This window comes from Dama dama, chromosome 12 (genome assembly GCF_033118175.1).
Source record: "Dama dama isolate Ldn47 chromosome 12, ASM3311817v1, whole genome shotgun sequence".
NCBI classification, from domain to species: domain Eukaryota; kingdom Metazoa; phylum Chordata; class Mammalia; order Artiodactyla; family Cervidae; genus Dama; species Dama dama.
In genome coordinates, this window is record NC_083692.1 from 26409965 (window position 1) to 26421233 (window position 11269).

At 46.1% G+C, this 11269-nt stretch overlaps 1 protein-coding gene across 1 annotated transcript; it reads left to right on the top strand.

Annotated features, from left to right (window-relative positions):
- Window positions 1-2752: 2752 nt before the first annotated feature.
- On the top strand, window positions 2753-6652 carry GPX2 (glutathione peroxidase 2). The gene is made up of 2 exons (XM_061156874.1): window positions 2753-3352; window positions 5980-6652. Exons 1-2 carry the CDS (start codon window positions 3131-3133, stop codon window positions 6328-6330), a joined length of 573 nt encoding a protein of 190 aa, XP_061012857.1. The 5' UTR covers window positions 2753-3130; the 3' UTR covers window positions 6331-6652.
- The last annotated feature ends 4617 nt before the right edge of the window (window positions 6653-11269 follow it).

Here is an 11269-nt window from a genome sequence, read left to right on the forward strand (position 1 = left end):
CCGGGAGTGGGTCTCCATGGGACCCTGGTGGTTCAGGGGAAGGGGCAGTGCCGGTAGAAGAGGCTCCAGAACCCTAAAGCAACAGCAGTAGAAGGACATTGCTGGCAGCAAACGTCTTCCATTTGGCGCCTCTCCTAATGCCACCTGCAGGGGAGCCCAAGCAGAGCACCCATTGCTCTGCTGTGGACACACACTGCAGAAATAAGATTGAGTTGTCACCGGTGGGGCGGGGAGTGGGGGAAATGCTGAATATCTAAGAACCAAGAAGGGTCTCATCTCTTGGAATGGAATATGGTCTTCCTAAAGGCATGAGGCAGGATTAAGTAATCTTTCAGAAGTTCATCTTAACCCTATGCTTGGATGGGCTTCCCTGATAGCTCAGTTGGTAAAGAATCTGCCTGCAATGCAGGAGACCCTGGTTCAATTCCTGGGTCGGGAAGATCCCCTGGGAGAAGCAATAAGCAACCCACTCCAGTATTCTTGGGCTTACCTCGTGGCTCAGCTGGTAAAGAATCCACCCACAATGCGGGAGACCTGGGTTCAATCCCTGGGTTGGGAAGATCCCCTGGAGAAGGGAAAGGCTGCCCACTCCAGTATTCTGGCCTAGAGAATTCCTTGGACTGTATAGTCCATGGGGTCGCAAAGAGTCAGACACGACTGAGTGACTTTCACTTCCCTTCTTCACTATGCTTGGATACCCCCAGAGAGTAAGACAGTCTGGAGTCTAGGGGTCTGTTGCATACATACTCTGGGGTCTGGAGTTGATGAAAGAGGCAGAGAATGTTTGGAGTTGATGGAAGAGGCAGAGAATGTTTGGAGGTAAAGCTAAAACAAGAAGGAAGGAGGAAAGCAAGGCAGGGCAATGGTAGCCTAAAATCTTAAATCTGTATTTTCCAATTTACAGAGAACTCATAAACCTTTATCTCCTCCATCTGAACAATCACTTCTTTGTGAGATAAGGAAGGTGATTATCCAGGTTCAACAGATAAGGGAACTAGTGCCTAGGGGCCCCAAGGAACAGTGGCAGAGTCAAGCTGAAAAGGACCAACTGGAACTGAAATCTCTGGAGGGGAAAGCTTGGCATTTCTATTCAGAAAAACCTCTACTTGCAATTCTCATTTGCAGCCAGAGTTGGGAGCCACTGACCGAGGCTTTCTGCCTACTAAGCCAGTGCAGTTTTCAGAACAACAACTGTCCTTGTGGAAAGCCGTGTTAGTGCATGTCCAAAATTACAAGCTTCTGAAAAGTGGGCCAGTTTGAGGGAAAGTTGGGAACAAAGAGCAACCTTAGCAGAGCTTCCTCAATTTTATTCAGTCATGTGAGGTGAGAGCCCGGGTGACGCAAAGTGTCCTGGAGGAAAGGGATGGCGTGTACCTAAGGAAGAGAGCACCCCTACCTCTCATCTCAGGATTTGCATGGTCTTCCTGGAGAGGGTCCCAGAAGGGCAGTCAGTAAGAGGCCTGAGAGTACTCGGGGAGTGCCAGGCATGCAGGTGAATCTGGCAAGTTCATGTTAAAGTTTAGCCCACTGTCAGGGCCAAGTTCTGACTCAGTGGCTTCGGGGGGGACGTTTATTGCTTTTTCCCAGGAGTTCCACCCAGCCTCAGCAGGGAACATACTTCTGTGTTTCCTGCCGCCTCTTCTACTGGCAAAAGATTCCCTCCCCACTTAGGTAATGGAGGCTTGTTTGTGGGGAGCAGCTGGTGGAGAAAATGGGCTTCCTTGTTGCCAAGAACAGCCACGAACAGGCTACAAAACACAGAAAAGCCAGGCACTGCCTGGAGAGTTGCTCCATCCTCCCAGCAAATCAGATTCTCAAGACCAGCTGCTCCCCAGCCTGGTTTCTTTTTGTTCTCAGAGACGGTTCCCAAGGGACACATACCTGTGAACACACTCCCTAGTAAACAACTGCACTGTTATTGAAATTTCACTCTAAAATCACCAAACCAGGTAAAGCCTAATTGCCAACTTTACTGATGGAAAAATCCAGGCATTAAAAAATAAATAAGAAACCAAACAAACCCCTGATTTGTTGTATCCATGGGCGTTTGGAAGAATAAAGTGAAGTATTAGGCCTTTTTAGTTTCTGTGGGCTTCCGGGGCTCTGCTCCCCTGAGAGCCCTAGGAGGTCCCCAGATGTGCTGAAAACTGAGTGGCTTAGCTGGGTCTAGAACCATAGCAGCTTCGACTCCTCGTACACTTTCTTCTGTGGAGAATGACCAGCACAACTGCCTCTGGAAAGTCTTCAGGGCCAGAGCCTTAGTCTGAAAAAAGGTAAACCGTGCCCCGAGTTTACCCACCTGCTCTATGACTCCTCTCTGTTATCCCAGCCACAACCAACTGCATCCTCCTGACCCTGTGGGGGCGGGGCGAGGGGTATTAGAGGAGGTAGCCCAGAGCAGGGGCAAGGGCAGATGTACCCTCTAGGGCAGGTACCATCATTCACTGAAAGACTTTTCAAGACAAACATAGCCTCACCTCTTCAGACTGGGTGCAAGCTGAAGCACTGAAAGCCATTATTTTAGAAAATCACACACCATCCTCCCAAGGGTCCCTTTGATTTTATGCTTGTGGAAGGTAATGGCCAAAGAGAGAAATGTGAACAGTAACATGTGTATTTCGACGGTAGTCTGAGTCAAGGGGACATGCACCCAATTCCCTTCCTTATCGTTCAGGCCTCGGCAGACCCTGGCCTCTCAATTGCACAGTTCACAGCTCGGCACTCAGCAGGCACGCAATAAATGTCTGTGCCAAGTGAAAACCACTTGCTGGGGTAGACAGGAGTCAGTCTTGCATCCCTCCCTCCCTTTTTTCCTCCTCTCCGACCTTTGGGGCTCTGGTTTCCTGCAAGCAGTGAATTATTGATGTCTACTCAGAGATACCACGTTGGCCCTTCCCAGGTTGCCAACGGGGTGGGGCAGGGAGGTGGCTTTGTTCAGAGTCTGTAAATAGGAGGAGCAAGTTTCTTGTTCAAACAGCACTTACAGGTAGGTGACTGTTTTTGCTAAGTCATCCTGGGGATGCTCAGAGCCCCACTGTGAGAGCCCTCCTGGCTCCTCCTTCCTCCCCACCCCTTTAATCGACCCTTAAGTGGGCTCACAGGGCTCTGCCACTCACTCTGCACGTCCACCATGGCTTACATTGCCAAGTCCTTCTACGACCTCAGTGCTATCAGCCTGGATGGGGAGAAGGTAGATTTCAATACGTTCCGAGGCAGGGCAGTGCTGATTGAGAATGTGGCCTCGCTTTGAGGCACAACCACCCGGGACTTCACCCAACTCAACGAGCTGCAGTGCCGCTTCCCCAGGCGCCTGGTCGTTCTTGGCTTCCCTTGCAACCAATTTGGACATCAGGTGAGAGGTCCCTGGAGTTGGACTGCTGTAGCTCTAGAGGACTAAGGAGAGGGGGAGAACGACTGTGTGCTGGAGTGTCTGGAATTATGGGGTATGTTTTGTTACGCTAGGTCTATAGGTACAGGTGACTACCAGGGGGAAGTCAGTATGATCCTGTCTGTGACAGCACACCAAAGATGTGGATTTTCATGGTTTCTTGTCTTCCCACTACACTCCATGAGGCTTGGTACCTGGTCTGGTTCTCTCTCCATTGTGTCCTCGGTGCCTAGGGTATAGAAGACACTCATTACGTATCTGTTGAATGAATGACTGGAGGAAACAGAAGATCAAGAATCAAATTAGGATTGAACTGACTCAGGAGACCGTTGTTCTCACTAGACTTGGTTCTGCTATTTAATGGGTCAGTGCCCACTCAATTTTTCTGTTTTGGTTTCCTCATCCATAAACTAGGGATAATACCACTTGTCTCATAGAGGAGGGCTTCCCTGGTGGCTCAGCAGTAAAGAACCTGCCTGCAGTGTAGGAGACAAGGATTCGATCCCTGGGTCGGGAAGACCCCCTGGAAAAGGAAATGGCAACTCATTCCAGTATTCTTGCCTGGGAAATCCCATGGACAGACGAGCCTGCTGGGCTATAGTCCATGGGGTCAGAAGAGTCGGGCACTAAGGATTATTGTGAGGTTGATAGTGTAAGAGCTACAAAAGTAACTTGGAAAATATAAAGTAATATGAAAAAGCAAGCAACTTTATTATTTAGATTGAAAGGTTTTGTTTGTTTGTTTGAAACCAGCCAAGTGGAGAGTGAATTTGGGGGAAAGCAAAGGGTTTGTAAAGTGCATGTGTCTCCTCTGGGTATCATATGCTCCTCAATGTCCCTGATTAATGCATCAAGTTGTTACACATCTTTAGCCCACACACCTCAAGTTATCTTTTAGGGATTCTTCTATTTTCACTTAGGATTTTAATAGCACAAGCAGGCAGAATGTCCCTAAGTGAACCCTCCAATTTTAATCCCTTTGGTTCAATTCACAGAGGCCTGAAGGCAAGGAAGAGACTGGCAGAGATACAGGCAGGAAGGCTGAAATGTCATTGGTTGTGACAAACCTGAGCCCAAACCATGAGTGCGCTCACTGTTCCTTCCCTGTCTCCATTCCATTTCTAGGCTTGGCCAGGACAAGAGAGACAGAAAAGGCAAAACCTCTTCAGAGGTGCCTCCAGCCATCACTTCAGACCAGCCAGTTGCTGGAGGGAATTCATAACGTACCAGTAGCCAGCCAGCCATGTGCATTAGGAGATAAGACTTTAATAGCCATCAACTCTGGGCTCAAGATGTCATGATGGCCTGGAACTTACTGTACTAATTGGTTCTAGTAGGTCAGAGGCAGGAACTTTTTCCCAGAGGGAGATACCTGACTCTTAGACTTGGGGGTGGGGGTGGAAAATAAGTGTTTCCATGGGCCTTTGAGGGTTGTCAGGGGTGGAGAATCCTAAGCAGGGATAAGACAGGGCTGGCAGCAGGGAGGGAAGACGGGTAATAGGTTGAGAGCTAAAGCATTCTAGCTGAGGGTGAGGTCTAAGTGGAAGGAACCATAATTACACAGGCACAACTTTTGGCTCTCTTGTACTTACTTCCTTAACTTCCCCTTCCCCTGGCCTATTCCAGAAGCCTAAACCCTTTATCCTATTTAATTCATGCCTGGTGGCCATGAAGTAATTTCATATACAGTACATTCATTGTTGGTGTTAACCTATTTTGTCTTTATATGGCACCTGAAAGCTAGTCTTCCTTGGATGGGGTTTTCCTTCATCAAAGTTTTCTCCTACTTGTACTTCAGATCTAGGATGAGGCAAGATGAAAGGAAGAAGCTATAAATCCCATTCTTCTAGACCTCAATTTCACCTTTAGTTTCAGGAGCTGAGTAGGGCAGAGGCCAAGGCTATATTCAACACTCACAGGTAATTAGAAGAGAGGCAAAATCAGGGCAGAAGGAAAGGGAAGGTGGTGGCAGGCGTGTGTGTGTGTGTGTGTGCATGCAGATGTGTGTGTGCAGGCTGTGTGTGTGTGTGTGCAGGCTGTGTGTGTGTGCAGGCTGTGTGTGTGTGTGTGCAGGCTGTGCGTTTGTGTGTGTGCAGGTTGTTTGTATGTGTGTGTATGTGTATGTGCATGCAGATGTGTGTGTGTGTGCGCGCGCACGCAGGCTGTGTGTGTGTGTGCGTGCAGCTACATAAGGGGAAGAAGGGTTCTAGGCAGTGTGACCTGAGCCTCCTTTCCCTTTCTTTCTACTGCCCTGAGCTGAAGGTTCCTTGAAGATTCAGACATAGCCTAAGAACTGCTCAGGGTAGATAGGAGGGAGAAGCAACAGCTCAAAAGCGCTAAATCTTCAGAACAAGAACAGCCAAACTAGGATCTCTGAGAACTTTCAGAAACGACCCAGCAAACCATCAGGACGATAGCTCTGAGAGGGGAAACTCTGAGCCAAGAGCAGGGCAAAACGAATAAAGAGACGGAACAGGAAGCGGGAAGACACCTACAAAGAATGACCCTGGGGAGTACAGAAGAGTGAAAGGCTTTCTAGATCCTCCATCTTCCCCTTGCCTTTTCCAAGCTCTGTCTCTTTCCTCCCCCAGGAGAACTGTCAGAATGAAGAGATCTTGAACAGCCTCAAGTATGTCCGCCCTGGGGGTGGATTCCAGCCCACCTTCACCCTTGTCCAGAAGTGTGATGTGAATGGTCAGAACGAGCATCCTGTCTTCGCCTACCTGAAGGACAAGCTCCCCTACCCTTATGACGACCCGTTTTCCCTCATGACCGATCCCAAGTTCATCATCTGGAGCCCCGTGCGCCGCTCAGATGTGTCCTGGAACTTTGAGAAGTTCCTCATTGGGCCGGAAGGGGAGCCCTTCCGCCGCTACAGCCGCACCTTCCAAACCATCAACATCGAGCCTGACATCAAGCGCCTCCTCAAAGTTGCCATATAGACACTAGCAGGTCTATCTCCTCCCGCCCTGAGTGTCTCTCCTGAGCACGCACTGTGCCCTCAGAAGACTGCTGGGCCCAAGCTTTCCCTTCAGATCAGTCCCCTTCACTGAAGAGCCTTGCCTTTCTGGTCTGTTTCCTTCCCCTCCCGCAACCTTCTGGTGACTCAGCCTGGGGCTCCAAGAGGTGGGTGGGCTCTGAGTCTTCACAGAATGATGGCACCTTCCTAAATCTGTATGGGCGGTGTCTGAGAAGAGTGGAGGCCTGGAGCCAGCCTGTGGGCTGAGTCCAATAAAGGGTAGGTGTGGAAACAGCCAGGCTCTGTGTGTCTTCTTCCTTGGCCAAGTGGGGAGGGGTGCTGGGACTGCAGGTAGAACTGAGGGGCAGGGGGGCAGCACACGAAAGCTGAGGAGAGGGAGCCTCTGATCAAGGGGACATCCCAATTCCTGTCCGGAAAGCAAGCTCTGGTCAAGGTCTACAGTGGCAGGCGGAGTTTTGGGAAATGTGAATTGTCTTGTTCCTTTACGGCTCTTCTTCAGGACTGGGGAAAGAAGGTGATAATGAGAAGAAAGGGGAAGAAGTGGCAGAAGCACTGGGAAGTTGGTCAGAGGATTCCAGTTAGGAAGACGTCAGTTTCTCTGTGGGTACTGGGCTGACTAAACGTTGTCTGCATCTTGAGAAGGTGAATTTGGTCCACTTAACTGACAGCAAGGGCGGGTACAGTTACAGGGAACACAAAGAGCACCTTACCCATCTCCTGACCACCTTGTGGAGTAATGTTTGTTTTGGATGCACTGTTATATGGACTCTCCCTCCTTTTTAAAGTTTATGTTCCACCCTTGTCGTTCTCACACTCCCATGTTCACAAAAGGGACAAGTTTAGGCGTGAATGGTTGGTTTTACTTCCTTTCCTGTGAGGGTAGGGATGGGATAGAGCCTCCCTTCAGACAGTCAGTTTATAACCCGCTGACATGATAGCTGTTCTCTGTGAGAACAGAGTTCTGCCAAATGGCTTGGAGGGATGGTGCCCCAGATCCCTCACCTAGTGCAGGCGTTCTCAAAAGCACCACTGAGGCTGGGCTTTGTCATACTCTGGAAAAGAAGAGTCACTGCCCCCCACTTTGTCTCACAAACCTCTTCCTGGAAACCTCACTTTGCCTTTCCTTCTTCGATCACTATATGGAATATTTTACTTCTCAGGGACAGTTCTCCCAGCTGGACACATTAGTTTGAGAACCCCACGCAGAGGGGAAAATGCTTTTTCTAGGATGTTCCCCATAACTTTTCCAAGCACTCGCATCATCTGAAAAGTAAATGTAGAATAGAGGTTAAGGATCCCCACTGTCTGACCTTCTACTAAAGCTATGTCATCGACGGTGCTTTATTTCAAAACGGTAACCTGAGTGGTACAGTGGGAACCCCCTGGCATGTTTCTGTAGGCCTCCTGCTAAATTAAGGTCACCCTTAACTTGACTCTTGAGAACTCAAGCCTTTTAAGATTTCCACTGTCAGAGCCAACAGCTAGGGTATGAGTTCTATTTTTTTCATAGGGGGCAAGATTAAGCCCTGATTTTAGAGTAAAAACTGATTCCCTGAAGAAATAAAATGGGACTTCCTGTGGGATGCCGGCATGATTTGTTCATCATCTTCACAGGGTCACTGCCTGCTGTGATGTTCAACAGCAGAGCCAGCTTTCCTGGGTGCGGACACCATGCCATAGGCCTGGGGACCTCATATGCCAGAACAATGTCTTGGGTCTTCCCCAGGAGGCTCAAGTTGAGAGAATTATTTAGAGAGTCCCAAAGGAGCGTGAATTACACTATAAGTGATTTTGCAGAGAGAGTCAGAATGGACCATAACGCTAGAAGAGGGCTCCTCACTTGGGCAGGGAAATGTTGTTTGCTTCAGAAATGAGGAATTATTTTCTTTCCTTTATTCCTCAACTTGTTTGTCCCCTTTACATCCTCAGAAGTATCAGTTTATGGTCATAAACAGCCATGGCAAACCTTAATATAATCACCCACTTTCCTAGATCAACATGATGTTTTAAATTTCCCCAGGGGCACTCAGGAAGCAAGAAGTCCTATAAACAGGCTTTCCCAGAAGTGCTGAGATAATGCTACTTTAGAGAAGGGACAGAGAGAATCATTCCTCTAGGGCTGTTACAAAAAATACAGTTTAGAATAAGTGATTTTAGGGGTCCAGATTCATAGACTGAAACTGATGGTTATTTCCATGACTATGTTCCTGTAACTAAATCTCCTCGGTTTAAGATTAAGAAAGTCCAAGCCAAACGTTTACAGATGATTTCAAATCTAGTGATTTCTTATAATCACCATCACAACCATCATCCAAATTACCATACACCATACCCCCACACTGCGCTAAGTACCTTCTATACCCTAGGTTATTTAATCCTCATACTGATCCTGAGGAATATTTATCTCTATTTAAAGAGTAGGTAATTGAGAAAGAAACTTTTCAAGGACAAAGGTCTAGCAAGGGGCAGGGTTGAAAGTTAAACCCCGGTCAATCTGACTCCAAAGCTTCTACAATTAACCATGACACAACAGTGCTTTCTTCTATCTCAGAGTTCCTGCATTAAGACCCCTGACAGCTGCCTGTACACAGCACTCTATGACCTAATGATGCTTTCACTTAACATTATATCATGATTTTAAAACTCTGTGAAGGAGGTATGACTGTGTCTACTTTTCCACTGAAAAAATCAAGGTACAGACAGAATGACTTGCCCAATGTCCCACAATAAGCAGGTGGCAGAGCGAATTTCAAACCTAGGTCTCTTGATTTCCCTTCTACCCAACCACAGCATATCTCACAATAGAGACTTGTACTATAGTCAAGAAACATACATTTTAAAACTGAGAGCCTCAGATTCAGTGAAGTTTAACTTAGCTTTGCTTGCAAAACAGAAGAATGAAACTGAAAAGGATTCTTGTTACATTGAAATAAAGAACAGTGAATGTATACTTCTTAGCGATGACTTACAAGCTAACAAACCATATCTGGCTCTGTCTAGACTATATCACATGTCAATTAATTAGTATTTGGAGAACTCAAGACCACTTGAGTAAGACAGCAAATTAAAGCTATAGCAAACATGCTGAGCTTTGGGTTTCAAGAGCCTCACTAGGTCGACCCCAACCTGCACATCATGAATCAGGGAGAGAAGGAATGAGCTGCCAGCACAAGTTCATGTTTCCCACTACACTCCCACTAAGGTCCTTTCTTCTCCTCCCTACATCTCAGAGAAGGAAATAAAGGAGACAAATGCTTTTGCCTGGTTCCCCTCTACTTAAACAGAGAAATATAGAAAAAGTAGAACTGCGTTTAAGAGGTCTTTATTCTATTAGATCCACAAAAAAATGCTAGAAGATATATAAGGAAGATCACCAAACACAGTAAAATGCTGGCTTAATAATAATGAAATATATAGGTAGGATCTTATGTTTAAATTTTTTGTAATATATTGTCCAAAACCAGATAATTATAGAGATGAGGATATCAGGAAGGGCATATAAATTCATACTCTTGAACTCCAAAAGACTTAAGTTGGAAATAATAGCAAACTCCAAGAAGGGACAATTCAGAAACTGTAATGGGCTTAGTGCTGCTATTTAAAGTAATGAAACATTTTCTCTGCTTTCTGGATTCAATTCACCAAATGATTTCCTCAGCAGGTCAGATATAGATTTGCAGAAAGTGGAAAACATTTTCCAGGAATAAAACAACTGATCCCTAAGGAACAGCTGCGCTAACTTTTCTGAATAATAAATCTTAGTCTGACATGCCTAGATTCCTCAGAGTGCTGTCACCGATATTCTCGACCTCTTCCTAACCTTGCCAGACTCTCACACTTCATGTGTACTGAAGGCTAGAACTGCGAGAGCATCACTGTACTACGTGACCTGGACTCAGCTGCTTAACTTCTTTCTACCTTAGTTTATCTGGCTCTAAAACTGGGGTAACAATAGTACCTACCCTCATGGAATGGTTAATGAGGATGAAACAAGTGCTTAAAATGGCCTTGGCACATAGTAAGTAATCAGTAAACCTCGGCTATTATTATTATTCCTGTTACATAACAAAGCTTTTCCCTGATATCAACAACTTGGCTCACTCCATTCAGAGGGTCTGAGATCTGAACAAGAAACAATTCTGCTTTAATGCCTGACCCTTAAGTTTTGATTTCAGAATGAGAACTAACTAAAACAATCTCATCCTATCTAGTACTTTATATGCCTTCCAAAGCATTTTACATTTACATGATTTTTCGACCTTCTAACAATACCATGAAGGAAGTATATCCATTTATATTACACCAATTCTATAGAAAGGGGACAATAAAGTCTAGTATGACGCTTTGCTTAATGGTTATACTGCTACCAAATGGCAGAGGCCTAAATGCCAGGTTTTATGACACCCAAGCCAGTGTTCTTTCAACTATGCAAGGTAAGATCTCTTTGAAGCAACTGAAATCATTCTACTTTATTACCTAAAGTCTGTACTTTATTCAGATTTCCCTAGTTTTACCAAATGTCCTTTTTCTGGTGCAGGATCTTATTCAGGATACCAGATTTCATTTAATAGTCATGTGTCTTTAGGCTCTTTTTGGCTATGAGGGCTCCTCAGATTTTCTTTCTTTGATGACCTTGACAGTTTTGAGGAGTACTGGACAGGTATTTTCCTCAGTTGGGATTTCTCTCGCAACTGGGATTTGTCTGAAGTTTTTCTCATGGTTAGACTGAAGTTTTGGGTTTTGGGGAGGAAGACCCCAAAGGTAACATGTTATTCTTATCACATATCAAGGGTAATGCTATCAACGTGGCTTATCATCAGAGATGTTAATCTTGATCACCAGGCTAGTGTCTGTCAGATCTCTCATTGAAATAAAAGTTAAAATTACTTTTCCCCCTTCCC